General features: G+C 42.7%; 4 protein-coding genes across 8 annotated transcripts; 1 reads left to right on the plus strand and 3 right to left on the minus strand.

Moving 5' to 3' along the window:
- Positions 1 to 102: 102 nt before the first annotated feature.
- On the minus strand, positions 103 to 4,328 carry LOC143509228 (arrestin domain-containing protein 2-like). Its single transcript, XM_076997727.1, has 7 exons — positions 3,723 to 4,328; positions 3,260 to 3,298; positions 2,947 to 3,007; positions 2,486 to 2,633; positions 1,896 to 1,992; positions 1,527 to 1,783; positions 103 to 1,427 (listed from the first exon to the last, which is right to left on the minus strand). Exons 1-7 carry the CDS (start codon positions 3,988 to 3,990, stop codon positions 948 to 950), a joined length of 1,350 nt encoding a protein of 449 aa, XP_076853842.1. The 5' UTR covers positions 3,991 to 4,328; the 3' UTR covers positions 103 to 947.
- Positions 4,329 to 4,638: 310 nt separating this feature from the next.
- Positions 4,639 to 9,308, plus strand: pmpca (peptidase, mitochondrial processing subunit alpha). Its single transcript, XM_076997724.1, has 13 exons — positions 4,639 to 4,744; positions 5,092 to 5,294; positions 5,390 to 5,469; positions 5,567 to 5,649; positions 5,846 to 5,940; positions 6,024 to 6,124; positions 6,558 to 6,821; positions 6,970 to 7,062; positions 7,181 to 7,299; positions 7,862 to 7,952; positions 8,051 to 8,113; positions 8,204 to 8,348; positions 8,472 to 9,308. Exons 1-13 carry the CDS (start codon positions 4,698 to 4,700, stop codon positions 8,639 to 8,641), a joined length of 1,554 nt encoding a protein of 517 aa, XP_076853839.1. The 5' UTR covers positions 4,639 to 4,697; the 3' UTR covers positions 8,642 to 9,308.
- Positions 9,309 to 10,508: 1,200 nt separating this feature from the next.
- inpp5e (inositol polyphosphate-5-phosphatase E) lies at positions 10,509 to 16,057 on the minus strand. Of its 5 annotated transcripts, none has more exons than XM_076997721.1 (11): positions 15,915 to 16,057; positions 14,629 to 15,430; positions 13,804 to 13,927; positions 13,564 to 13,661; positions 13,365 to 13,489; positions 13,112 to 13,231; positions 12,690 to 12,797; positions 12,449 to 12,610; positions 11,784 to 11,899; positions 11,551 to 11,687; positions 10,509 to 11,312 (listed from the first exon to the last, which is right to left on the minus strand). In XM_076997721.1, the coding sequence occupies exons 2-11, from the start codon at positions 15,408 to 15,410 to the stop codon at positions 11,183 to 11,185; spliced, it is 1,902 nt and encodes a 633-aa protein (XP_076853836.1). In that variant the 5' UTR covers positions 15,411 to 15,430; positions 15,915 to 16,057; the 3' UTR covers positions 10,509 to 11,182. The 5 variants fall into 5 exon arrangements, 4 of the variants coding, with proteins under 4 accessions (XP_076853836.1, XP_076853835.1, XP_076853837.1 ...); XM_076997720.1 differs by lacking the exon at positions 15,915 to 16,057 and adding an exon at positions 15,647 to 15,903; XR_013129612.1 differs by lacking the exon at positions 15,915 to 16,057 and adding an exon at positions 15,647 to 15,903 and having other exon boundaries at positions 11,172 to 11,312; positions 11,551 to 11,670.
- Positions 16,058 to 17,121: 1,064 nt separating this feature from the next.
- LOC143509227 (major facilitator superfamily domain-containing protein 10-like) lies at positions 17,122 to 22,568 on the minus strand. The gene is made up of 13 exons (XM_076997725.1): positions 22,410 to 22,568; positions 21,410 to 21,610; positions 20,443 to 20,539; positions 20,251 to 20,354; positions 19,919 to 20,077; positions 19,608 to 19,796; positions 19,422 to 19,530; positions 19,072 to 19,183; positions 18,618 to 18,726; positions 18,334 to 18,424; positions 18,151 to 18,198; positions 17,910 to 17,999; positions 17,122 to 17,666 (listed from the first exon to the last, which is right to left on the minus strand). The coding sequence occupies exons 2-13, from the start codon at positions 21,554 to 21,556 to the stop codon at positions 17,563 to 17,565; spliced, it is 1,359 nt and encodes a 452-aa protein (XP_076853840.1). The 5' UTR covers positions 21,557 to 21,610; positions 22,410 to 22,568; the 3' UTR covers positions 17,122 to 17,562.
- Positions 22,569 to 22,982: the final 414 nt, after the last annotated feature.

Below are 22,982 nucleotides of genomic sequence, written 5' to 3' on the forward strand. Positions count from 1 at the left end.
GAGATGATGACAGCAATCGACTAATGAAATTTTCAATGTAACAAGCTACAAAATGTCAACCAAAATCACTATGTTGTGAATTCACAAAATGATGTGTCTCACACCTAGCCTCATTTAGGGGGGCCTTAAGGGGGGCCAAGGATGTTGTGACAGGGGCACTGGCCCCCCGCCCTCCCCACCAGAAGCCTTTGTGGAGCATCCCCTCATCAGACCCCTGCTGGAAATGACAGTGAGAGATGAACATAGTGTACCATGTATCTTTATAACAAACACTACCAGACAACAGAGATTTCTCATGTAGTGCAGCAGTTTTATTCTTCCATCTCAAGCCACATAAGCACTCGGGCATCATTTAAGCTAAAAACAGAACATTTATAAGAATTCAGAATTGCTCAAAAAGCGTTCAGAATCACTTATGCTTGGCATTGGTTTACTATCTCTTCACAGACTGGCTGTTTTAAAGACGGAAATATAGGCGGTGCAAAGGAATAAAATAGTAAGACTAATTGAGGTAATTTAACATTAGTATTCGTTTGCCTAAATGGCTGTCCGCCTTTCTCAGTGTAAGTTTCAAGCCACTCCTGCGGCGGTGGTCTCGATATGGCTTTAAATTATGGCAAAATGTTCAGTGGAGTGCTGTGACATACAGAGAAACTGAACCGTGCTTGGAGTCATGGAGTAATGGCAGATCAGCATTCTAAAATATATTTATCAATGGATGGAGTAACTACATACTTATATTGAGTTTTTAACAGAAAGACAATGAATGAATGAAAAAAATATATAATATATATATATAATTTTAATTATATGTATAAATAAAACTTTTTTAAAAACTTAACCTAACTTAACCTAACAGCAGTTGTAAACACAGTAGTTAATTCCCATGCCCCCTACAGTGAAAATTCAGCCAGTGAAGAGCTCAAAGGCAGTTTTGGTTATGTGGCCTATTGAGATGTTGTAGTTGGGTAGAATTCAGAATAAAGTGGACCCTGGCAGTATCCGAGGGCACTGGGACATTCTAGCACCGGGTGGTGGTATGAAACAGTAGAAGTTGTAGATTCCTGAGGAGGACAGGGTGGAGCACTGAGGGCTGAGGGCAATGGAGATGGATGTAGCCCTGATGTCACTGCAATTGAAGTAGGGAAGATGTCTGTATAAGAAGGTGGAGGCCCTTCCGGATTGGCTGGCTGTGGGGTATGCAGACTGGGGTATAGTCCTGGAGCCGGACCAAAGGTGGAGGCAGCAGGGGGGCAGGGTGATGGTGCAGGCTGGGATGGGTAACTACTCCACCCTGGTTTCCCCATCTCTGCACTGGCACAGACACCTGCTTCATTTCGCTGTGGAATAAAGTACTGGTCTGCTGGCAGAATGATGATCGGAAACAAGACCTCCGGGTCTCTGGCATAAGGGATATCCAAATACACCTTTAAACAAAAGATATAAATAATGAACACGGTAACGTGATGTTGGAGGATAAATGTGGATGTTGATGAAATCAAGTAAAGTAAATCAGACACCAGCACCTTGAGGATGTACTCCACTTTAATGATGTCACAGTTTGCAATGGACAGGCTCGCATCTGGAGGGATCTTCAGCTTGCTGGCCACAGATCTCTTTGATTTAGATGGGATGGGATCTGAAACCACTTTGAAGATAACCGTTGTGGAGTAGTTGTGACTAGACTGAGCGGTGAAGGTCTGTTTTTGTTCAAGTTTGTACTTCAACTTGAGATCACGAGACGAAGAGTTTTCGATGTCGGCTTCAACTGTGATGATCTCACCTGCAAAATGACAGAATTGAGAAATAGTGGGCTAAAACTCCACACATTTAACAGCTCGAGTTATGTCAGTAGTCAAGGATCCGATTGGGCTTGGGGAATGATGGAAGATTACCTTGCATGTAGCCTGTTTTGTCAGTAGTTGCTTTAACTGAGGCACTTCCAGATGTGAATAATTTCATCTTTTTCTCAATGGCACCAGAAAGTGGTTTCTGTGAATGCAGACATTTAGGGTAAATAATATTTAAAGGCAATCATCTACATAAACTATACTGGAAGCAGCCTTTTCTAGAAGCTTAGGGTCAGAGTAACTTATATGCCAATCATAACTATATAAACACATGGTGCAGATGAATCAATGATGGCCATGGTAATTTAAAGAAATGGCTACGCTCATCACAGCAGTTTATGAGAGCTAATAAGGTCTCATAACCGCAACATGACATCTTCACCAGCCCTTCCTCACCCTCTTTCACTGGCCCCACGTCAAAAAGAGGTCAAAACAGCAGGGCACAAAGAGGAAAACAAAATGGGGAAAAGTTGTAACAGTGTGTAAACCTAACCCCACAATTCTTCAGTTTTATTTGCAGGTAAAAATGTATTTGCAACTGAGTGTGGCTTTATCTTTGAGGTATTTGTTTTTGCTCATCCATATTAAAGACCTCTTTTTGACTTAATACCTATATAAATATTTTAAGCACATACCATTAAATAAGGAGTATCTTCATAAACCCCTGACACAAATGTGAATTCTTTTGATGCATTACGAGCCCTCTTCCACGCTCTACACAGTCTGGCCTCAAGAACATACTTAATTGAACCATGGAATCCTTTAAAAGATGATGGCATATTCCTACAACACAGTTTAATACAAATAAACTTTCACATGTTAATCATTTCCCCCAGATTGTGCAGTATCACACAACTGTTTTGCATTTGAACAGAACACTTGGCATATTGGTAAATTAAACTATTCCTGAAATAGTGTGGATTCATCAGTTTATGAGAAACCAAAACACTGTCCAACACAGATGGCACACCACACAAACAGAATAAATATAAATAACAAAATGTGTTGCATATGTTATGTACACACAGAGAGATATTACACTAGATATATTGTAAAATGCTTCCAATGAAATGTCAGTTCTTCCAGAATGACTTACCTTTCAGGAAGCTGAAATCTAAATGGAAAGACATGACTCCCTGGTATGACCAAATTGTTGTCTGGAAGATTACAACATAGAGAATTAAAGTTTGTTTATGGTGTAATACAATATGGCAGTAATACAAACACGTTTCTGGAACATGATTTTATCATATTATTATCATATTAGGCCTTTGATGTTATCATATTAGGCCTTTTGAAAAATAATAGCCCTTGTTGTATTTAGTAGACTAAAGGATATATTCTTTACTCCATTGTATTTACTGTGTCCAGGAAAATCCAACAGCAGCAATGTGATACACTGTACTCACAAGTCTCCCCATGGATTATTGTGGCTCCCTTGTTTTTTTCTGTAAAGACACCACAAAAAAAGTTGACAAACTCCACTGACGTCACGTGTTATTACTTCATGACAGAGACCAAGTCCATTTGTTAAGATCCGTGTAGAGGTATTAACCGTGTCTGTCCCTCAGCTAGAATGTCTCTTTTCCTGTTCGTTCCCTGTTTATCTTGTACTTTTCTCTGTCCCCACATATCTGTCTCCACTATACCTCATTTCCCGATAAGAACAACACATCATATATTTGTTTGAGCCACAGATGCGGAACAAATTCGCAATGGTGATAATGAACCCTCATGACTATAATCTACTTCCAGAAAGGTGCCCGAACAGATGAAACAGCATCTATTACAGTGATAACTAACTTACGAGACTCAAGCAGATATTTCTCGAGTCCGTTCACGCACGTTTCAACCTTGGGACCCACATCTTACCTTTCTTAGATTCGTCCTGAATAAAGATCTGCTTAAGTTTGAAGTATCTTTCATGGGCGCTATAGGAGTCGTCCGTGTCGTTGGTGGTGTTGGACTCCGTCCAGTGCACGTCCGCTTCCCCTTTACACTTTAGATAAAGCCGATTAACCTTTAGGTCTTTGGTTACTTCCAAAACAACTCGCCCCTCAACGAGGCTGCCGTTTGTAAACGTGTCGTTTTCATTAATCGGGTCGTAATTTACGGAGAAGTGCTTGATGGTTGCTGCCATTACTGCGTCCTGGGATCACGTTGCTCACAAGACTGCGTGATTTCACTCCGTGTCGCAATGTTTAAAGTTACTCCTTCCACTGGGCAAAGGTTATTCCCTTACATTTGGATAAGTGAGCAACCCAGCCTTCTGCAGCCATACCCGTCTCTAAGTGAGGGCTGTGAGGGCTTTCTGGTGCCGAAACCCAGGCCAGGTGTGCCGGAAGAATACGTCACGGCAGGTGGACTAGCTACTCCTGTTTGTGTGGAACCTGTTCATTTGCTCCCGTTATATCATACATGCAAAATGCAAGGATGAAAAAACCCCGCTAGAGTTAATGAAACTAAATGATCTTACATTGTACCTTTTATTAAAATAATCGTCTTTATTGTTTTTACTCAAGGTGGAGACACATTTGAATCAAGGCTGAACGACTCTGCATATTCAACATCAGGAGTCAGAACCTTTATTTCTCCTCTAAGTCATCTCAGTTTAGGCACTTTGGTTCTCCAAGTTTGCAAATATATACACCTTTAGCTGTGTGTTAGATTAAAATGTATCGAGTCTACAAGCTTGACCCATGTGCTTTTGACAGCGTTTCTCCACCCGGTGACCGAATGACCTGGAGCGCCACCAAGAGCGCAGGAAAGCGCGAGAGTGCCGTTTCTAAGCAACGGTGACCCGGATGTGCTCTTGAATCATTTCCGGGACTCTTCGGAAAATCTAATATGGCGGCTCACATGTCAAGATTAAGGTGTTGGTGCCCTATACAAAGGTTGCCTTTCATTATTTAAAGTTTAGAGACAGGGTCTTGTGTAAATTACAGCAGTAACGACGATAATCAGTACTTCACATGAACAGAGTAAAACGACCTCTTTAAATGTCTCTAAGTGCCTTTTTAGCTAATTACCGACGCCGTGGTAAGATAGGCTGCTAAATTAGCTAGCCAACTAGCAAACATAACGGTCACGTTTATCTGTTGCTGCTCTAGTGAGTTGAGTTCATGTTCACTGATGCGCTTTTTTACATGTCAAGGAACCACATTGTAACTGCTGATCCATTTCTCCTTGACAAAGTGATTGGTGTTGTGATGGTGGGATAACACGTGCGTTCCTGCTCCAGGTTGGGCATCGCTGCGTGTAGGCAGTACAGCAGTGGCGGCGGATACCCCAACGTCTCTCTGTCCACGCCGTTACCCGGGATCCCTCAGCCTATATACGCCTCAGTTGATGGTCATGAGAAATACGAGACTAAAATAACCACGTTAGAGAACGGCCTCAGGGTTGCATCGCAAAACAAATTTGGCCAGTTCTGCACCGTTGGAAGTAAGAATGCTCATTTCTGGTGGTTGTGCTTCGTGTTTGCTACAGTTGTAACTGTGTAACTGTGATCACGCCATGACTTTCCGTTATACTTACAGTTTTGGTGAATTCAGGATCTCGTCATGAAACCAAATATCCTAGTGGAATTGTACACTTTTTGGAAAAGCTTGCTTTTTCTGTAAGTATGTTTCTAGCTAGAATGTTTCCATGTTATTTTTTTAAGAAAAGATGTAGTCTCCAGGATATTTTGCTAATTATTTGCATTTGCATTCAAGTCTACGTCCCAGTACGGAAGTAAAGATGAAATACTTCTGTCACTGGAGAAGCATGGAGGAATCTGTGACTGTCAAACATCCAGGTTTGACTCTTTTCACTTTTTTTTCTTGTTCTCCTTATCAAAGCTGTATTAGCTTCATAAGCTGTTTCCTTATAATTTTACAGAGCTTACATTTAACTATACTACATTTGTTTGTGTTACACACTGAAATACTGCCAGGTTGTGTATAAGAAAGTGCTACCGCTGTTCTTCATGGAGATCTTACCTTCATTTTCAGGGATACAACGATGTATGCAGTTTCAGCTGAGGTCAAAGGGCTGGACACTGTGGTTAACCTCTTGGCAGATGCTGTTCTACAGCCTCGGTTGTTGGGTGAGGGCTTGTCGTGCTTTCCAGATGTGCCGCTCTGACTCTTGGGGCAGTTTCTAAGCTTGTGGCTCTGGTATTTTTAATAGATGAAGAGCTCGAGATGACTCGAATGACCGTGAGGTTCGAGTTGGAAGATTTGAACATGAGACCCGATCCTGAGCCGCTACTGACAGAAATGATCCACGCCGTGAGTGGCAGTCGCCGTGTTTGAAAGTCTCAGTATTTGGGTCCTGAAAGTGCTCAAACAGTTAAAATGTCATGATTTGTTAATTGAGTTTTAATTTTTTTGAGCTGTTTTTTACAGTCAATTTAGTGCTGCTTAAATAGCAGCATCTGCAATGTTTCATCTGATTTTCACATTGGTGCTAGATAAGTTTGTTATTGTGCTTGGTAAAATTTTAGATACTATTGCGATCATGCATACACATTTGGAGCTTAATTGACATTACTGCTACTTAAACTGCAATATTGTTCAGAATAACTGCATTTGGACATCTCTGGACATTTTAGTGAAGATTCTATTTCAACTCTTGGGCAAAACATTAATCTACACCCAGAAATCCTGACAACATTTGTAACCACCCAGTGACCTCGTCATCTTGGTGTTCCCATGCCTTCAGGCAGCATACAGGGGGAACACGGTGGGCCTGCCTCGTTTCTGCCCTGTGGAGAATGTGGAGAAGATCGACAGGAAGCTGCTACATTCCTACCTGCGTAGCTACTACTGCCCAGAGCGGATGGTGCTGGCCGGGGTGGGGGTGGAGCACGAGCGGTTGCTGGAGTGTGCCAGGAAGCACCTGCTGGGTGTGGAGCCCGTGTGGGGAGCGGGCCCGGCGGGCCACGTGGACTGCTCGGTGGCCCAGTACACGGGAGGCTTTGTTAAGGTAAGCTGGAAGATACCGGAGGCGGCATGTCGCCCTGGTCCTGGGATGGAGTCAGCAGGATCTGCTCTTCTGTGATCGGCTCTACTACAGCATTAAACTCCGTGTGTGCATCGAAGGGGGCATGATTGTTGGTGCTGTGTGTCTACAGATGGAGAAGGACATGTCTGATGTGAGCCTGGGACCCACGCCGATCCCGGAACTTACGCACATCATGATCGGCCTGGAGACCTGCTCCTTCCTGGTGGGTTTTTGCACCGCTCGGAGGGGAAACGCCTTCAACCGTACAGCCGTCCTGCCCCCCCCCCCCCCCCCCCCCCCGCCGTGTAACCCCTGGGTAAATTCTTCCCGACCCTCTGCAGGAGGACGACTTCATTCCTTTCGCCGTTCTCAACATGATGATGGGAGGAGGAGGCTCGTTCTCTGCGGGCGGCCCGGGGAAAGGCATGTTCACGCGGCTCTATCTGAACGTGCTCAACAGGTACACCTCGTATATGCTGAAACTGAAATGGAGCGTATCTCAATATCTCAAAATGAGTATGACAAACCATTTGCTTCATTTTTTTAAAACTCCCATTTTCAAATTGTAACAAATGTCCTCCTATTACAGAATTTTGTTCACATCTGCAACAAATGCATTTGCAACAACAAATGCCTGATCTTATTGGGTGTGTTGGTACAATTGCATGTGCTTTATCAGTGCTATTGCTAGTGCTACACCTTTTCAAGATGGACTTTTATTGAAACATATTTCCCAGCTATTGGTGTTATCAGAGCAGCTTGAGTGCTAAATAAATATCGCAGCTCCAAATTCGTCAGATAACAACTTCAGATTTTTGTGCTGTACTCTATAGTGTATATATATTTTTAGGTATGGATTAAAACTAGAGTAAGTAATTTAGCTTTCTGAGAATTAGATCACTGGTCCTGCATTTATTAATAATGGTATATGTGAATATAGCATTGCTTAAAAAAATTTAAAGTCTGATCTTAAACATTGCCCAGCACCTCTCTACTAAATGAACTCTCATATGGTCTTCCAGACATCACTGGATGTACAACGCTACCTCTTACCATCACAGCTATGAGGACAGTGGCCTGCTTTGTATCCATGCCAGCGCTGACCCTAGACAGGTACACTCGGACAGATTTGAAGGACAGAGTGGGTTTCTCTTGTTTGGCAAGATCAATTTAGTAGAAATTCTCTCTCTCTCTCTCTATCTATCCATCAGGTGAGGGAAATGGTGGAGATAATCACACGGGAGTTTATTCAGATGGCTGGCACTGCAGGAGAGGTGGGTTTGTGGATGTCTGCATCTGTGGAGCCTACTGCACAACCCCAACTCGAACACGCTTTTATGGCAACATTTCTGGCTTGTGCACAGGTGGAGCTGGAAAGAGCAAAGACGCAGTTGAAGTCCATGCTGATGATGAACCTGGAGTCCAGGCCTGTCATCTTTGAGGATGTCGGTCGGCAGGTTCTGGCCACAGGCAAAAGGAAGCTTCCCCACGAGCTTTGTCAGCTCATCAGTAAGGCCCAGGCAGAGTCCATATACAGTTATTTATGCAGACAATAAATGTGTATATATCGATCGAAGAGCATAGATCAGCTCCCTCTTCAGTGCTCACCGTGTGCCTCGTCTCTGCTGCTAGGCAACGTCACGGCCGGTGACATCAAGAGAGTGACGGCCAAGATGCTGCGGAGCAAGCCGGCCGTGGCGGCCCTGGGCGACCTGACGGAGCTGCCGTCGTACGAGCACATCCAGGCGGCCCTCTCCAGCAAGGACGGCCGTCTGCCGCGCGTCTACCGCCTCTTCCGGTAGGAGGGCGTCGGCCCCGGCGCCGAGGACCCGCCCATGGCGCGACTTTCACGGGAAAGTTTAACGGAAGTTGCGGTCGTGCCTCTTGTCGCGGAGCGCTTCGTACGGTGGCCTCAACGCTACGGTTCTTCACCCACTGCTGGGGCTCGGGGGGTGAAGCTGACTTGACAAAGGCACGTTTTGCCCCAAAAAGACTTGTGCTGACTTTTTCTTCACATTATGTCCCCCCATAAAAGAAAGAGAGAAAGGAGGATGGAATGTTTCAAGACCAGGACACACAGGACACTGATACAATAGCTCTGTCCAGGGTCAAGAGTCACATGGAAATGTGATTATTACCAATTTATTGTGATGCAAATATGTGGCGGAAAGACTTGTTAGTTGAGATTCTGATATATTGTTAATTGGTTTGCTTGTTCACTATTGGAGAGATTTTGCGTGTTCACTGATGGAGGCATTGGTACGACTAATTGATTGTTGGTCGATTTGGTCATGTACACTATTTTCAAGTCTTAAGTATGAAACACTGGTGCAAACTCTCTAAGATCTTAGTCATGGTGAAGAACATTTTGGATGACTATTCCAGCCTTGAAACTATATAGTTTTTACAATAAGGAAAATTAGAGTAAAAAAAAAAAATCTATGTAAAATTATTAGTACAGGTTAAAAAGATGTTCCACCAAGACTGACAAAAATAGTAATCAAATACTTGGGTACTAGAAGAGTAACCAGTTTATATATTGAGAGGTTGCTTACGAATTCATGATTAACATACAAAACCAGAACAATTTGAGTAGTCTAACAAATACGAAATACTGATCAGAACGTTATGGTCATTGACATGGTTGTTTTTGCCCTGTATTCAAACAGGCTTTATGTCACTATTTTCAGCTGGTTTCTTCAAAGACTAAGCATGGGTTCGACACTCTTAAACTGTATCCAGGATTATGTCCAGATATCCATTTATAAATGTATTTTCTTTAAAGTTTGGATGATCACTTTAGAGCAGAGATTACCAGAATAGCAATTGGAACTACAGGTTTAAAATATCTCCCAGGGTCTGTTATAAACCTTTGCACATTTAAGTACTTTATAAAGTGCATAACTGATCTGATGTTGGTGATATTCCCATCAAGAAGCCATGTTGGACATTTTGCTGTTGAGCTACATGTCCTGAAGGCCTACGTTTAGGTTACGGTCCATGCTGTGGCATTTTCCCAGTTTGATGACCCTATCAGTGCTGTGTGATGGATGTCCCAATGTAGCAAATATATATCCCTTGAATACTGGGAAAGAGTCTAATCTTTCATTTCAAAATAGTTGTATATTGTTTAAACAAGACATTTTAAACATCTTAATAATCCTGATATTATGGGAATATTTGTTTTTCTGTATAATTGTGGTTTAGATTTCTTTTTTTATGTATTGGTCAAGCTTAGCTTTTCCAGATCTTAAGAACAGTCATTCATAAAACTTTGAGTCAGAAATAGGTTTTATATTACTTAAATAGTTTTAAACATTTAGAACATGCCATTATTTGGTCAGAAAAGCCCAGAGGCAGTTATAAAACTCGATCTCAGGCACTTTCTAAAAGCAGTGAGGAATGTGATGAGTGCATTACACAACTCCATGCATGAGGATTCGTTGCTTGCTTATGCCTAGTTAGAAACTATCCTGCTACCGTACACAGATGACCACTGAGTGCAATCGATGATTTCTATGACCAGACAATGCACCAACGTCCACTCTAAACCTCTCTGTTCCATCTTAATGAGTACAGTGTCCACTGGGCCTTTTCCACATGCTGCATCTCTATTATATACTAGTTAAATTTTTAAAGGACAGTCCAGAAATAAAACATCAAACTTGGTGGTGCATAAAATGATTACATTTCTTTGTTAAAGATGGTCCCTGAGAAGGGTCCCAGTAGATGTTTGAAATGGTTATTAAAATATCGCTCTATAATTTCAAGCAAGTAATTGGGATCCATAAAACAAGTACAAAGGCAACCGTCCTTCACGTGGTAGTAATAACAGATCTGTGTTTGGACGTTTGGAGAAGTGAAGCTGTTAACTGAACCGTACACAGCCATTCAACACTGCTTTAGTTTGACAAATATGAGTGATAAAACAAACTAGTCATCTGTCCTAAATTAAAAGTGTACAAAAATAATACCAAAACAAGTCACACAGACACAGCTTTTCAGTTAAAAGCATTCGCAAGGTGAGTGGGTTATAAAATGTTCCTAGTGAAAGTCCTCTTGGTAACTAAAAATTGGTCGGTTCTGTGTACCTGTGTATAAATGGACAGGTACACAGTCCACTGCTGAGCATTTATCGTTCTTGTGTAGATGTGCAACTCCATTGTTGAAGTCCCTATGAAAGTGTGGCAAACAATGCTTAACAGGTTGCACACTAGGCACACGACATTTCCCATAGTTCTGAGTTTCCTTGTGGTCCTGAAAGTCCAGCTTCCTGAATCGGTAGCTCAGCCCAGGGAGTGCCCAGTCTCAGGCTATCAAGCTCTTGGGTTTCTGATCCAGGATCAGGAGATGGAGCAGACGGCACTCTGGTTCTTCATCACGGCTTCCCTCCTCTTCATCTCTCTGTTCATCCTCCGTCTGATGCCTTCCAAGTACACTGCTCTGTCGAACTGGCCCGCTCCCAAGGGAATGCTGGAACACATGCACACGACATTCATGTTAACCAGAAACGTCAAACGTCAACGGCGACAGCTTGAGGCCTTTTCACTAACAAACACAGCATGTTTACATGATTTATTACCTCAGATGTTTCTTAAGCCTTTGGTTACTTTCTCCAGATAAACATGTAAGGAGCCCAAGGCTAAAAGCCATCCACACACAAACATTCAAATGTGAACAATGCTTTCAAGACAAAGAACTGATTGCTTACTTGTCTCTACCTGGCCGCAGTTTGACCTGAAACATGCCAACGACGGGCCGGTGATCCGATGTCCTGATAGAAGAGCAGGAGACGTACTTGACCACTTTGATATCGTCAGCTTGTCGGTCCCTGAACAGGATTCGATCCTGCAGTTAATAATAATTAAAGGTTTGGGGGGGGGGTTACAGATCTATAGTAAAATAAAATAATCACACAAAGAGCCAATGGTAGTGATTCCTCACTGTGTATGAAGGTGTCCTTTGCTTGGACGTGGTGTCATAAACATCACAGCCAACGTCAAACTTGTAGGTGGGAGGGAAGTGGATGGGGGCTTCCTGAAATCCTTTAAAGATAGAGCCTGTGAACAGGAATTGCTAATGAAGTGCATTCTTCAATCTTCTATCTTATAATATTCAACAGTGTGTCTAACACATCCTGAGTGATGACTGCATTAGGTATACTTATCTAATAGGCTTTTGTACATTTTGGAGGCAGCTGTAAGTTATCAACCATTGCTGACTCCACTAATGTGCTCTGAAGTGAGAACTTCACCCTGTGTGTCAGCTCTTTCATGTGTGGCCTGGTATTCACCACATTTATAATGTGATCATTTATACCTCTGTAAATACTGTTCAGGCGATCTTTTACCAAACATAGCATGGACCGTATTCACCTACACACACATATACAATATATCCTGACATGGCTTGTACCATATTTCATAAAAAGTAAAAACAGGTTATTCATAAAAGAGCCCATTGGAAAAATGGCTCTATAGGCCAAGAGAACAAGACAAGTTACCTTTACCATTACTCACTGAAGAAGGACTGATGGCCTGTAGGCTATAGAGTAGATTCATCACTCAGTGTATTAAATGGCATATTCAATGGAATCAGTCCAGACTGACCGTCTTTCATTTCTTTGTGCAGCTGATCGTGCTGGAGGAGGAATCCCACGTTTTCCCCGATGTGCTCGTTCAAAATAGCCTCTACTCCTTGCCGGTCTTTACTTAAACGGAAGTTAAAGTCCCCGAACCAGAAGACCTTGTCGAAACGGGTGGTCACATCCGCTGGGGGACAAAGACAGCGGCGTTAAGCCTTGGAGCGCTCTAATGCGAAACGTCAAATGGGATTTAAAGGCACACTTACAGGAAACGGAGCGGTAAGGGTTGGTGTCGGGAAGGCATCTGGGAAGAGCTAGCGCTTCTATTATCTTGTTGTAGTCCAAGATTCTCTCATACACTTTGGAATCTCCCGCTAGAATCAGAAATGTTTCCCCCCCCCCGTTTCACATGGAAATACACTACAGTATAGGTATTAGTTTCATTCTTCATGTCGAGGTGTGTGAATCAGCCTGCAGGTGACCTGCAACCAAAAGTCCTTCCTGAAGTGCCCTGATTATTACTAGTCAGTATTGCAAGACATAAAAGCCTAAACTCGTGCACATCTGTCCACCTCTATGTTTCCATCGCTTCCCAGTTTAAAAACAAAATCTGAAAAATCCATCTTGATGATTTTAACGTGCATTATGCACCAGCAGGCACTTGAGCATTCTTAAAGGTCTTACTTACAAGTGAAATGAGACGTGATGAAGAGGAAGGACGTCCCAAAGAAGGTGAAGCTGACTCCCACTGCCCCTTTGGTCTTAATCTGAGAGATGATACGGGTGGTGACGGTGGCGTGTTCCACCTCTACAAACAACAACCCAGAACGGCCGCCGGCGAGCAACCAATGAGACCGCGCTGACTTGAGATCAGTCCGCTGGCAAAACGGACTCGTCTAACAAACATAAACCTGCACGGTCATCAACCACAAACAGCTTACCAGAGCAGAACCATATGAGGTCCCTCCGTATGAAGATGGTGAGATACAGCACTCCGTGTGCGGCGGCATAGAGCATGACGTAGAACGGCCCCAGAATCTCCTGCAGCCGGACCTCCCATTCCCTCCTGTCGACACGCAGAGGTCATCGTCCAGACGCAGAAAGTGAAGAAAGACACAGACATGAACAGGAACACGTTACCTGTCAGGACTTCCCTCCTGAACTCCGATGATGTAGAGATCTTGTGCAAATTCCATGTCCGTTGGGAGCAGCAGGTCATCGAGGTTGCTGGGAAGCCCCTGCACGCAGCACACACACACACACACGTTTCTGCCATTACAAATTTTGGATGGTGCCACAGGGTTCAGTGACACCGTATGGCTAGACTGGCAGCGTGGCATTTGAGGCCACACCCACCTTCTCTCTCGAGGCCACACCCACCTTCTCTCCCTGCATGTTCCAAGTGGCGACGTAGATCCCCAGATGCCTGTCGGGAAAGTAGCGATCCAGTTCCTCGGCGCCGAGCAAGGCCCTGGTCCCCAGTATGCCGCCCTCCAGAAAGCTCCTGAAAGCAGCACCAGCGAAAAATTAAACGCTACTCACGGGTCTCTGAAATGTGGAAATGTGCAGAATGAATCCATGTACAAATACAACAGTAATCCAAGCTTGGCCCGGGCCTGTCGTATTAGTTCAGCGCAAAAGCTCTTCATATTGAAGGGGAGTCCGAGTCCTTTTGAAGGAGCATAACATGCCGATTCCTACTGAGACTTGCTGATCCAACCCTGAAGCCTTTGTGTTCACATGGCTTTGTCCTCTTTCTCATTCCTGCCTACACAGCCTAACAGGCCAGTCCTAAAATTTACTTTGAACAAGTTTTCTGTCTACATGCTGTGAACTCAATCATCATGATGTTCTTGAAATGCACGAAGGAAGTTTTTTTTTTTATTTGATTGACTAGACTGCAATCAAATCCTAGACTGTGATCAAATTACATAATTCCTCATGCAGCTTAAGCGTAATTTTAATAACAGGACTTGACAAAACACAAAGTGCTCAATAATAATGGGTGAGCGCATGCAGAAACAGGAAAGACCACCTAATCATAGCAACGGCTGGCAAACTGCATCAGACATAAATCATTCAAATACCATCACAATGCTGAATAACAAATCCAGAAATCAAAAGGGGAAATGCTGCTCAAATGCAGCAAAAAAAATGTCTAAAACAAACATGCAAACAACCCCAGAAGTAACAAAAGAGTTCTACCTGTTCCTCATGTCTCTGGGTCGGATGGGGTTCAGCGCACTCAACGTGGATTTCATGGAGTTGACGGAGATGCTGTCCGACATCATGGTGTCCAACAGCCGGCTGTCACTGAAGTTTCTGTGCAGCCTATGCACAGGGATCTCTCCCTCATAATCCATGCAATCCCTGTCAATCCGATTAGTGGACCTTAAGGACAGGGACGCTATGCTGTGCTCAAGTGGGGGGAACGCTCCCATGGGATGCAGGGGGGACAAAATGATTTTGGAGGGTTTTGGCTTCTGCCCAGCCAGGCTGCCTTGCCCGCGAGGACGTCCGTCTTCCCCAGGGAGACTGCTACATCGGTCCCGGAAAGGTGGAGACTCCTGTCTCGCCAAATCGACCCGGTTCTGTCCAGTCTGGCCATTCTTCAAACCAGCAATGCTGCCTAAGTCTGTGGAGGAGCCGGCCTCGGTCGGGTCGGTGAGACTCTCCTGGCTGCTTTTCAGTCTCCTCCCTCTGATCTTCTCCTCAAACAGGGGGGGTCTGTTTCCTTTCCCTATACTGGGAGGTCTGGGGAGGAAGGGTGGATGTGGCTGGTAAGCACTGATGTTCGTGGCCTGGTTTCGCTCATCCTCGGGATTTAGGAGTGCTTCCCTAGACTTCTTGGTACCTCTCAGTTCGCTGCTGATTCCATCATTTCCCCCTTCTATGTGGATGATGTCTGTATCCTTCTTGGAGGTAGGTTCAGCAGGTGGGAATGGTATGATGGTGTCTCCATACTCATTCATTATGGTCTCACACATGGTCCTCGAAAGCTTACATACTGGAAAGGGGGAGAAAAGGTTATTGCCTTGCACGAAAACAATTAACTTTAAGCAATTAATGTAAAAATTGCATCACTCATTACTTAATTAGCTATTATCTATCTATCGTATTATCTATGAATACGATGGACACATACTACAGCTGAAATAATAGCTATTTTTAAGTTAGTTCGCCAACATGAGAGAAACAGCTCTTAGAAGTTGGTGAAACTAACCTAGCTAGCGAGCCCACAGGTTGATGTTTCCCAGTTTATAAGTTATATCGACTTCTGTCAGCTAACCACTAAATAACAGACGGGATAGAAAATCTGGTTGACTAAATCGATGAGTCACATAATGCCAGCTAGCTAACCAACACTAGTTTAGCAGTTAGTTCTCTATCTCGCTAGTAAGCTACGTGATTAATCACATATGGCTCAATATGTGTAACAGTGGAGTTTAACGATGAAAACATGCGTTTAAAAACATACAGCCTCCCATTACCTTGAGGAACTTGCGTCACGGCAAACTTTTTTCTACTTCCTTAGCAACCACCAGCCAATTAAAGAGTAGCGTTAGCCCAGCGTCACAGTCTCACGGCAGCATGCGCGTTGTGCTCGCGCACGGAGTCTTCTGGACGTTTATTACCGTTACCGTTAATTTCAATTTCAAACGATTGTCTATAGAAATCTTAGACGATAAGGAGCATAGTTATCTGTTTATATCACAGACGTTTCAGTTGATTTCTTTTTTATATGTAACCTATAATAGGAACACTATGTAATAAAATTATTATCTACAAAAGCATAAGATGTAATCAAACAAGCATTCAACTTGTAGGGCTGCAAGGGTCAACTTTGCTTACAGAGCAACTAGATTGTACAATAAGTGGACAAATGTGAATGCATTGATTACGAAGTGTACCTCTGTCCTTTGGTCGTTGTTAGGGGCAGTCACCACAGCCCCCTAGTAATACTTGTGTGTGTGTGTGTGTGTGTGTGTGTGTGTGTGTTAACTGCACAGATGGGTAAAAAGCGAAGGACAAATTTCGATTGCGGTGAAAAATCACAATTGATGTGTGCATCTCAACAAGAAACACTTGTTTTTACATTTTCTTGATAGATAAAATAGATAAAGCACATTATACAAAATGTATTTACTGGGAATTGTGTAATGTTTGTGTAATGTCACGTTACCAGCAATTAACATTTTATAGTTTACTCAAAATTTTCACAAGTTATGTAGGTTCAGTAGGAAAATATTTAGTGTCTTTGGACTGTAATTAAACAGCAATACTTTGGATCTGTCTACTCTACTTACTCGGTCAAAATGTTCAAATCTATACATTATCATTATTACATTTTAAATTGCTACCCAGGTAAGTTTATTTTCCTTTTTCCATTTAATTAAGAAAGCTCACATTAATTGAATGCAGTTAACTGTGGTAGTGGGTGGATATACACAGAGCTGGATAGACACATTTACAAGACTGTGGCTCAGATAAATTGAAGGGGCAAGACTTCTGTTCTTTCCATTGCCAGCACATTCACAGCACGATTGTGACCCCTTTCAAAACCCAGACATCAGTTGCTCACGGTTACTGGACAAGCTAAAGGTTAAATGTACCACACACTCATTGTCAGCATGAACTAGTAATAAGGTTAGTGTTTATGAAGCCAGAAGCATAGGTAAAAATCTGTAAACAATAAACTAACTTGTGATCCATTCTTTATTTTAAAAAATCTTGCTTACAAAAGTCAAATATGAAATGTGATTTCAGTTTTCAAATATTAATATGCAAAAGTGTTCCATAGCATATTATATGTGTAGTTCCTACTTTACCCAGAGGTTTAAGTGTTTCTGTCTTAATTGCCATTGTAATACAGTGTTAACACAAATATTTTGGCATTGCAGCCAAGTTTGGTTGAAGTCTGTAGACTGTGAGTGGTACAAAATCATGCCATATGACTGATATGACAGTCTTCTGAGATTATACTTTCATATAGTACATTGTAAAGATGTGTAAACATATTTTTACAAAGGTAAACAAAATGTGTGTGTATTCTATAATAAGATCATAATATAAAGAATGAGTACATCATTCCCAAAAGGTACCGTAGGACACATTCAGCTGGTGGAAGTATGAAAGCTCTCAGTCCTCTTTGTGCCTCTCCAAGCAGCCCAGTAAGAACAAAGGAACAATGAAGAAGGCAGAACTGACAACAAAACAGGTCTCAGCCCCAGACAGCCAGTACACTACAAGGGAAATGATACAATAGGTGCGTTTGTTAGTGCCCAGCTACGAACACTCAAGCATGCTTCATTTTAAATGATCTCAACCAGGAAGAATTTGTCTCAAAAAGGTGAAATATTAGCCATGCCTTCAGTAAAAAGAGTATATTACTTCCTGAAGTGTTAACGGTAAAGCATAGATGACTGTGATACGAGACATTTCCTGCTTCTTGTGAACAACCAGACCGACGGTAAGGGGCTAGTTACCTGAGGAGGCCACAACAGGACCCAGTGCTCGGGCCAGCGCCCCCAGGCTGCGGAGGATACCCATCACCGTCCCCTTCTGCCTGACGGTACCTAGCGGAGCGAGCACAAGACCGTGGTCACGTGGGAGGAGTGTAGGCCATAAGTATCACAAGCTTAAGTATTCTTGAAATCCCACTGACTTCACAGGAAGAAAAACTTAACAATGGAGTGTGGGGGGATAAATCGAAGAGGACAGCCTCACCGTGCCCAGACACCTGCGCTGAAAGACACGGCACAACAACAGCAGCCGCTGTAGACAACGAGAAAGAACACAACAGGTGAAGGAAGGACACTCTTCTCTTAGCCAAATACTAATTTTAGCTATTTTACAATGGCTGCTCTCAATACAATACAATATGCCCATCCATAAGATGCCTGTGCTTACCAAAGGAGTAGAGAAACAGGCCAACATAGAGCAATACCAAGTTCCACGCTACAGCAATAATCAGGAAGGCTGGTATAATTGCTAATATCGCCTGACAAAATAAAAGTCACATAGTAAACATTTACATCAATTACACATAATTTCTTGTACTTTAATAACAGCAATACCATAGCGAGGTCATTCTGGTGTGTTAGATGCTGGAGCAAATTTGTTATTTCTTTAAATCATGTTATATTATTTGTCTTTGAATATTCTTCTCCTGCCGCTGGGAACGAGGGATTTACCATGCGGACTGTCTGTATCTGGCGACTTGGTTGGATCCTACGGGCATATCCACCTTGAAACGCAGCCATGGTGATGCCAATGAAGAAGTACATCTTCCCCTGTTCCATACTGGGAGGAAAATATTACCTTAGTATCACCTTACCATCTCCACAAAGGTCAATTCAATCAGTTTACCACTGGCACAATGTTATCGAACTTTAAAATAATACAGTCTTGAGATCACTGATGAGGGAAAAGTGTACAGATTGGTCCAATGCTACGACCAACGTGACTGGGAGCCGTTCCCTGGAACCTTTAATTAAATAAGTACTGTACATCACTATACACTTGTTGAATGTTTTGTGACTCGACTGCCATTAGAAGGCATACACCATGTACCATTTTGACCTTCACAGTTTCACCACAATGTGGAGTACGTCCAATGCATGTTAGACGTGCTATGGTGAAGCTTACCTGGAGAACTGGAAGCGTTGGTGTGTCAAAAAGCTCAGAGTGAACTCCAGCCCAGAGAAAAAGAACAGGTACGCAAAGTAGACCAAGCCCAGCACTTTAAGATTGCGCATTTCTAACGTACCAACATCAAAACAACAATGCAGGAAACGTCTTAGGACAGAATTAGAGTTAAACAATGCAGGGAATAAACCAGTGCAAGAAAATACACAATGGGGTTTTATTTTACGCCATTATTTCTATATGCTCACGGAAATGCGTCATGTGTCATGAAACGTACTTTACAGCAGTCACATTCTCAGATAGAAAGTGTGTGATCAATGAACTACAGATCAATGTTTCTTTGAACCTACGTTGTTTTGATGGTGGCTCCTTGGTTCTTGTGACGGCAGAGAAGTTGAAAAGGGCCACAGGGTTGAGGAGATCCCCAACCTCCTGAACGCCTGAAGCATCTGAGGAGTCCTTTGTTAAAGGAAATCGTCTATCAAACATAGTAAAGCACATAGTATACCAAGCTAATATATATTGTGTTATCCTGCCTTGCCATCCTGGTGCAAAGTCTCTGGCAGCATTAGAAGGATGAAGAGAATGTCTGAGATGGAGAAGAAGACAGCTAGCAGAGCCGGTCCTTGGTAGAACAACTCGGCATCCACAGATCTCAACGCGAAGTAAGCCCCCATTATCGGGCCCAGGGTGAAGCCCAAGGAGAAGGAAACACCAATCATCGCCTGGTGGGAGAGCAATGCGACAAGAACAAAATGGCCACCACTGCAACCAAGCACACACTGATGAGATACGACCGCTTCTGAGGTCCCTGGGAAAACCAGATGGGATCGGACTGACGGCTCACCATTCCTTTGCTTCTGGCTTTGGGGCAGGGCAGGTCGGCCACGATGGCGGTGCAGAGGCTGACGCTGCCCTTGCACACCCCCCCGACAACACGAGACAGGAGGAAGACGCCAAAGCTGCTGGAAACAGCCCACAAGACGTAGGAGGTTGTGACCCCCACCTAGAAGCACAGAAACACTGGTTTGAAATGGTACTGTGAACACTGTAGCATCCTAATTTATGCAAATCTTTCCAGATATATTAACAAGCACCTCTGAGGTTTTGTTTGTACACAAAAGCCATGGATTACGGTTTCAGGTCAAACGGATTCGGATTTAAGTCTCCCATACTCACAGTAGTTAGAAGCAACAGTGGTTTTCTTCCATGCTTATCTGATGCAGCCCCAATCACAGGAGAGGAGATAAACTGCAGCAGAGAGTAGAGTGAGCCGATCAGACCTAAGGAGTAGAATACAGAGAAAAAGATCACTCCTGGTCTGACAAGTTGCTCAGACGATAAAAGTCCAAAGCTTAGAAAAATCATTACCTCCAAAAAGTACATTGTTGTATTTTGTTTCCATAGGAACTCCTACAGCCCCACGGAACCAGTCAACAATGTTTTGCAGTGACTGGTATGCATCATCCTGTTTCAATAGAGGAGAAACCAAAAAACCCCAACCCAAAACAAACAGAAAAGTAAACACAATCTGATCTCAAAATATCTGATACAGATTTTCTATTCTTAAATCACATACACTCACTAGAACCACCTAGTAACCTTGCAGGTGAATCTTGTAGGCGTAGATTTTGAGTCTACATCTGTTGCCATGAGCAAATTAGTGCTAGTTGTTCTCAAGGGTTTCATCACTGGTTTATGATTATTGGGCTGTTGTTGTCTGGGTCATTGGTAGACCACTACAGTCATGACTGCACAATGCCCCACAATCACTCGCCTCATGTTCAGAAAGTGTCCATTGATAAAGCGTAGCTGGCAAATTCTTCAGTGTGACAGGCTACAGTGTGTAATTATACACTTCTAAAATACAGTGTTCAGCAGGTGGGTGTTTCTACAACGGTGCCCTGTGAGCGCATGCTGTCCAGAAATTCAAACAAACGGCATATCAATGAGAACAAAGCAACACAAGTCCTCTGAAGTGAAAAACAAAGTAACACAATGATCGCTGTCTTTTAAGGAAGAACACTGCCTCTCTGACCAAACATGTTCCTCTTTCCTCAATACTTGGGGGGAATGCAGTTCTGGGCAATCTGTTGCGCAATAATGTGGTGTGCCAGGATAGGTATCACGGTAGTCTTTCCACACATCTGCTAATGAGGGGGAGAGGCTCTTCTACGTGGTTCACACAAACATTGTGATTCAGTGAACATGGTGATGCAGATACAACCTAAATGATACTGCCTGACACATTACATTAGTGAATGAACATTCCTAGCAAGATACTGTAACTCCTTAAGAGCGCCAGTCAGCTAAACGGACCAAGAGAATAGAGTCTCACCCCTTTTTGACTGTAGTGGTCCAAGATGGAGGGGAGTAGGGGAAGTATTAACGTGAACCCCAGCAGATCCAACAGAAGGGCGAGGAACACCACCCTGATGACTCTGGTGGAGTGGCTGTCCTCCTGAGAACGCTTCTCCCCAGCCATGACTCCACGCTTCACGGGCTCTTCTTCAAACGTGTAGGACCCTCAGAGCATCTCCTGTGGTCATCGAGACAAACCGAGCTCCATCACATGTGGTACAGTGTAAGCTGTTGTTCCAGCTGAGTATGATGAAAGACCCAACAACCTGAAAACTTTGTTACTCTTCCCTCTTTCCCCCGTTTTTGTTTGGTGGTAGTATATATATATATGGTATATATATGGTGGTATATATATGTATATATTAATATTTATTTCAGATTATATATATATATATATAATCTGAAATAAATATTCGTATATATATTTGATAAGCTACTTTAAGGACGTTAGTCCGTAATGCAAACAATGTCCGCACGCCCTCTTAAAGAATCAAGATAAGATACTATAAAATTACTATAAACTATTTTAAAATGTACACGAAGTAAAAAAGGAGAAGCAAAACCTTCTCATATGAGCTTTTTGGAGTAATTATACTAATCCGCAACTGACCTACATTCTACTATTTTGAATTATAATATTTCGTAGCCTAGAGTACTTTTCAAAACTTGTTCACTTCTGCGTACGACCTCCAATTATCCCACTACCGTTCTCAGTATAATGCATTATTTGAGAAACGTCACAAAAATATCTAAACGAGCTGTAATTCAACTAATCGTTAATGAAAATCTTCGCAGATAAACTAAGCCTATGCTACTGACATTATTCCAAACAGTTACATTTCATTCAAAACTGATATGTTAGACACGAGCATTTTAAGCCGGCAATTATTATTAACCACAGTAAAATTGAGAGCCCAGAGAAACAAGACATTGCGTGCATATTTAAATACCAGACGGCTTCGTGAATGAAAGGTTACCTTCTGCCGTTCTTAAATCTGTGCTCATCTGAGAGGATGCGTTTCTCACCCAAACCGACACAATTCTTCTTTTCTACCAGGAAGCGGCGTCAAGTTTCAATAAGGTGTGACAAAAGTGTGACGCAAAAAGGAGGAAGGCTTAAAATAAGCCTGCAATACCGACAACAACAACAACAACAACAACAACAACAGTAATAATACTAATCATAATAAAAACAACATCAACAACACAACAATAATAATCATGTACTACCAGGTGTTGGTGATTATTATTGTTGGCGCATGCGATTCTAAATAATGGCCACCAGAGGTCCCCCTTCCCTTAGTTATAGATCACATGCGCCGTATCACTTACTGTACAAACATTGTATCAGCTATCAGTTACAAGATGGAAATTTGTTAGCTGTTTTTGTTTATACTGTAATTCATAAATTGCTCAGTTTGTCTTTAGGTAGGTTTTACACTAATTAGACGTGTGGAGGTTGTTATGTTAGCTAACTGACAGAGAGTAAACTACCTAGATTTTCTAGCGTTATATATAAGATTTCTTTCTCTATATATTTTTAATCTAAC

This window comes from Brachyhypopomus gauderio, chromosome 3 (genome assembly GCF_052324685.1).
Source record: "Brachyhypopomus gauderio isolate BG-103 chromosome 3, BGAUD_0.2, whole genome shotgun sequence".
NCBI classification, from domain to species: domain Eukaryota; kingdom Metazoa; phylum Chordata; class Actinopteri; order Gymnotiformes; family Hypopomidae; genus Brachyhypopomus; species Brachyhypopomus gauderio.

What these genes read in the sequence shown, in the direction of transcription:
- LOC143509228 (XM_076997727.1), bottom strand. Translation starts at nt 3,990, where the DNA reads ATGGCAGCAACCATCAAGCACTTCTCCGTAAATTACGACCCGATTAAT. An exon ending in TCAGGACGAATCTAAGAAAG is followed by an intron (nt 3,299 to 3,722) that starts GTAAGATGTGGG and finishes GTGTCTTTACAG; the next exon opens with AAAAAAACAAGGGAGCCACA. An exon ending in AATAATCCATGGGGAGACTT is followed by an intron (nt 3,008 to 3,259) that starts GTGAGTACAGTG and finishes GTAATCTTCCAG; the next exon opens with ACAACAATTTGGTCATACCA.
- pmpca (XM_076997724.1), top strand. Translation starts at nt 4,698, where the DNA reads ATGGCGGCTCACATGTCAAGATTAAGGTGTTGGTGCCCTATACAAAG. An exon ending in TGTTGGTGCCCTATACAAAG is followed by an intron (nt 4,745 to 5,091) that starts GTTGCCTTTCAT and finishes TTCCTGCTCCAG; the next exon opens with GTTGGGCATCGCTGCGTGTA. An exon ending in TCTACAGCCTCGGTTGTTGG is followed by an intron (nt 5,941 to 6,023) that starts GTGAGGGCTTGT and finishes TATTTTTAATAG; the next exon opens with ATGAAGAGCTCGAGATGACT.
- inpp5e (XM_076997721.1), bottom strand. Translation starts at nt 15,410, where the DNA reads ATGTGTGAGACCATAATGAATGAGTATGGAGACACCATCATACCATTC. An exon ending in CCCAGAGACATGAGGAACAG is followed by an intron (nt 13,928 to 14,628) that starts GTAGAACTCTTT and finishes TGCTGCTTTCAG; the next exon opens with GAGCTTTCTGGAGGGCGGCA. An exon ending in GGAACATGCAGGGAGAGAAG is followed by an intron (nt 13,662 to 13,803) that starts GTGGGTGTGGCC and finishes TGCTGCGTGCAG; the next exon opens with GGGCTTCCCAGCAACCTCGA.
- LOC143509227 (XM_076997725.1), bottom strand. Translation starts at nt 21,556, where the DNA reads ATGGCTGGGGAGAAGCGTTCTCAGGAGGACAGCCACTCCACCAGAGTC. An exon ending in ACCACTACAGTCAAAAAGGG is followed by an intron (nt 20,540 to 21,409) that starts GTGAGACTCTAT and finishes CTATTGAAACAG; the next exon opens with GATGATGCATACCAGTCACT. An exon ending in GGAGCCACCATCAAAACAAC is followed by an intron (nt 19,184 to 19,421) that starts GTAGGTTCAAAG and finishes TTGGTACGTTAG; the next exon opens with AAATGCGCAATCTTAAAGTG.